We start from the raw sequence: 3,670 nt of genomic DNA, 5'->3' as shown, positions 1-3,670 counted from the left end.
GGTGACATTGTAAATAAGAAGCCAGCAGCATTATCTCCTGTAAATGTAAGCAAACTTGTTTGTCTTAGTGATTGGCTGAACAAAAAGTAGGACTGAGTGTATGTGTAGGCTCTAAAATTTTACATTGTTTGTGTTTTGGAATGTAGTTATGCAACCAAAAAAGAAACTACATTTGTAAGTTGCACTTTCATGATAAAATGATTACATTATGGTATTCTATGAGGTAAATTGAAAAATACTGTTTCTTTTGTTTATCGTATTTACAGTGGAAATATTTGTAATAAAAATAACAATATAAAGTCAGCACTGTATACATTGTATTATATGTTTTAATTGAAATCAATATATCTGAAAATGTAGAAGAACATCAACAATATTTAATAAATTTCAATTGGTATTCTATTGTTTATCAGTGTGATTAAAACTGCAATTAATCGTGATTAATTTTTTAAATCATGATTTTATTTTAGTTAATAGCATGAGTTAACTGTGATTAATCAACAGCCCTACTATCTATCTATCTATCTTTTTCCTCTGTTTTCCTTTTCTAATCTCTTTATTTCCTTTCCCTTCTCTCTTTTTTCTAGCTATTTTAATGTAATATATTTATTTAGATCTACATTTTTATGACAGTTTTTCTGGCTTGTTGAAGTTCTTTCAATAATTCTCTTCCTTCTTTCAACTTTCAGGACCAGTCTATTTCTACAGTGATGCACTATATATTTGGATGTTTGCTCATGATAAGGAAGAGTGACACCTGTTGCAAGAAAGCATGATTATTATGTATTGTCTTCTCTGTCCCATGCCGAGAGTTGCAATGGATCATTCCACTGCATGTGTCTGCTGACAGCTAGTGTATACCAATATGGTGATTGGAGCTAATTGTGGAAACAACATTCTCCACAAGTTGTTTCTTCTTTCCTCCATATACAAAAAGAGCCATGGAAAACCACACCATGGTGGCTGAGTTCACCCTGATGGGGTTCGGAGGTCATCCTGAACTGCAAGTCTTCCTCTCTTTCCTCTTCCTGGTTCTATACACTGTCACACTGGTGGGGAATGTTGGCATGATCACCATCATCAGAGCTGACTCCAGGCTCCACACCCCCATGTACTTCTTCCTGAAGAATCTGTCCTTCCTGGACCTCTGCTACTCCTCCGTCATTGCCCCCAAAGCCCTGCTGTGCTTTTCAATGGGGCACAGAACCATCTCCTACAATGGCTGTGCTGCCCAAATATTCTTCTTCTCTTTCTTTGGGACCACCGAGACGTTCATCCTGGCCATGATGGCTTACGACCGCTTCGTCGCCATCTGCAACCCACTGCGCTATCCAATCACAATGTCCAAGAGGACTTGTGTTTGCCTAGTGGCAGGCTCCTATTTTGCAGGTTTCCTGAACTGCAGCATCCAGACAGGCTTTACATTCACCTTGTCCTTCTGTGGGCCGGGGAAAATAGATCACTTCTTCTGTGATGTCCCTGCAGTGATGCAAGCCTCGTGCTCTGACACCTTTGCCAATGAAATGGTGATGCTGGCTGTGTGCGGGTTCATCATAGTGAGCACTGGCCTGGTCATCCTTATCTCCTATGGTTTCATCATCACCACTGTCACGAGGATACCCTCCGCTGAGGGAAGACAAAGAGCTTTTTCCACTTGTGCCACCCACCTGATAACTGTAAGCTTGTTCTATGGAACAATCTTCTTCATGTATGCCCAGCCTGGGGCCATATACTCCCCAGGTCAAAGCAAAGTGGTATCTGTGTTCTACACCGTTGTCATCCCCATGCTGAACCCTTTGATCTACAGCCTGAGGAACAAGCAGGTGAAAGGGGCCCTGAGAAAACAACTAACAAAGAAAGGCTTTTTCCACTGAGCTCCCTGAAGTATCAAGGCTATTGAAGAGTGAACAGGTATTTAGGATGGATGACAATAGGTGCCAAAGACAACAGAATTACAGCAAGACTCTTCCATGGAACAATGGTCTCAGCTGGTGAATATTATAGAGAAAGGTAGGGACTTTCAGCGGCCCACGTGAATTAGCGTCTAACTCCCTGTGGCTCATTTTAAAATCACAGACAAAATGTAAGGGTGATGAATCAGAGGCTCATTCCTATGCCCTTGGAAGAGGAGCTCTCTCAAACATAGGAATAGTTTTGTGGTGAAGATGCTGGACTATAACTTTGGAAATCTGGAATATATTTCTAGCTTCTTGTGTGACTCTGGGCAGTCTACTTAGACTGAAATGCTGATGGATTTGGATGCCCAATTTTCATTGACCTTATTAGGATTTTAGTGTCCAAAGTGCTTAGGCAGCTTTGACAATCTCAACTTTAATCCCACTGTTTCTCAAGTCCCCATCTGTAAAATGTGGATATTGACAATTCCCTTCTCCAACTCTGTCTGGTTACATGGTGAGTTTTTTGGGAGCACAAAGTTTCTCTGGTAGCATGTCCATGCAGTGGCTGGTAAAATGGGAACCTGAATGTAAGTGGAATCTATAGTCATTGCTAATACCATAACTCTGAACCCTGGAGATGCTCTGGTAGGGGCAGCTGACAGCCAACCCTATATGATGAAAGCCAGCCTCACGATTCTACTTTGCATGGTTGTTTATCTTTTCCTCTGAACATTGTCAGACTGCATGTACTCCGTTCCATGGAAGCTAATGTAAAAGTCTCAGAGAAATAAACTATGGGACTTAGGCTCCCAAGTCACTTAGGGACATATTTTCAAAGATATTTAGGCACCTAAAGAGAGATTTTGGAAAGCACTTCAGCAAAACTGAATCAAAGCAAGTTGGATAGAATAGATTATGATGCTTAAGTGAGAAAATCCACAAAATGTCTCTCCTTAAGAGGCCAAGTTCGACTTCAAAAGCCCAGATCTCCAGCTAGTGTCAATTGCCAAAGATCCATTGAACTCAACTCACTGAAACCCCAGTCGATGTGAAACAGACATGGCTCCATTGAAGTCAGTGGGGCCAGATACCAAGCTGGTGTAAATCATTTCAACCCTGGCTCAGTCAGTGGTGTCAGCTATCACACTAGTGTAGATCATCATACCTCCATTGAGTCATTGACTTCAGTAGACATTTGCTGGTTTATACAATTCTGGTTCTTTCTGTCCCACTCTGTTCAAGTTACACAATCACAGTGTATCTCCTGTCGAACATACAGAAGCAGAAAAATCATTTTGCACACTGGAGTCTCTTCATCTGGTAAAGCATCTATTATAGAATCTTATAATGTAGGACTGGAAGGGACATCAGTAGGTCATCCACTTCAGTTCCCTGCACTCAAGGCAGGACTATTTAATAGCTAGACTATTCCTGACAGATGTTTGTCTAGCCTGTTCTTTAAAATCTCCAGTGATGGAGATTCCACCATCTCTTTAGCCAATTTGTTCCAGTGCTTAAATACCCTGACAGGAAGTTTTTTTTTCCTAATGTCCAACCTAAACCTCCCTTGTTGCATTTTAAGCCAGTTGTTACTTGTCCTATCATCAGAGGTTAATGAAAATATTGTTTTTCTCTCTCTTCCTTGTAACAACCTTCTACATACTTGAAAAGAGTTATCATGCCCCCCTTTAATTTTTTTTCTGTCGCTCTCCTCTGGACTTTCTCTAATTTGTCCACCTCCTTCCTGAAATGTGGCATTTAGAACTGCACAT

At 40.8% G+C, this 3,670-nt stretch overlaps 1 protein-coding gene across 1 annotated transcript; it reads left to right on the top strand.

The window, feature by feature from the left end:
• Nucleotides 1-941: 941 nt before the first annotated feature.
• On the top strand, nt 942-1,874 carry LOC116822017 (olfactory receptor OR9H1-like). Its single transcript, XM_032775573.1, has one exon. The coding sequence runs from the start codon at nt 942-944 to the stop codon at nt 1,872-1,874; it is 933 nt and encodes a 310-aa protein (XP_032631464.1).
• Nucleotides 1,875-3,670: the final 1,796 nt, after the last annotated feature.

The sequence above is a fragment of the Chelonoidis abingdonii genome, chromosome 14, assembly GCF_003597395.2.
Source record: "Chelonoidis abingdonii isolate Lonesome George chromosome 14, CheloAbing_2.0, whole genome shotgun sequence".
NCBI classification, from domain to species: domain Eukaryota; kingdom Metazoa; phylum Chordata; order Testudines; family Testudinidae; genus Chelonoidis; species Chelonoidis abingdonii.
Note: the sequence above shows the minus strand (reverse complement) of the source record. Positions and strands in the feature narration are given on the sequence as shown.

What these genes read in the sequence shown, in the direction of transcription:
- LOC116822017 (XM_032775573.1), top strand. Translation starts at nt 942, where the DNA reads ATGGAAAACCACACCATGGTGGCTGAGTTCACCCTGATGGGGTTCGGA.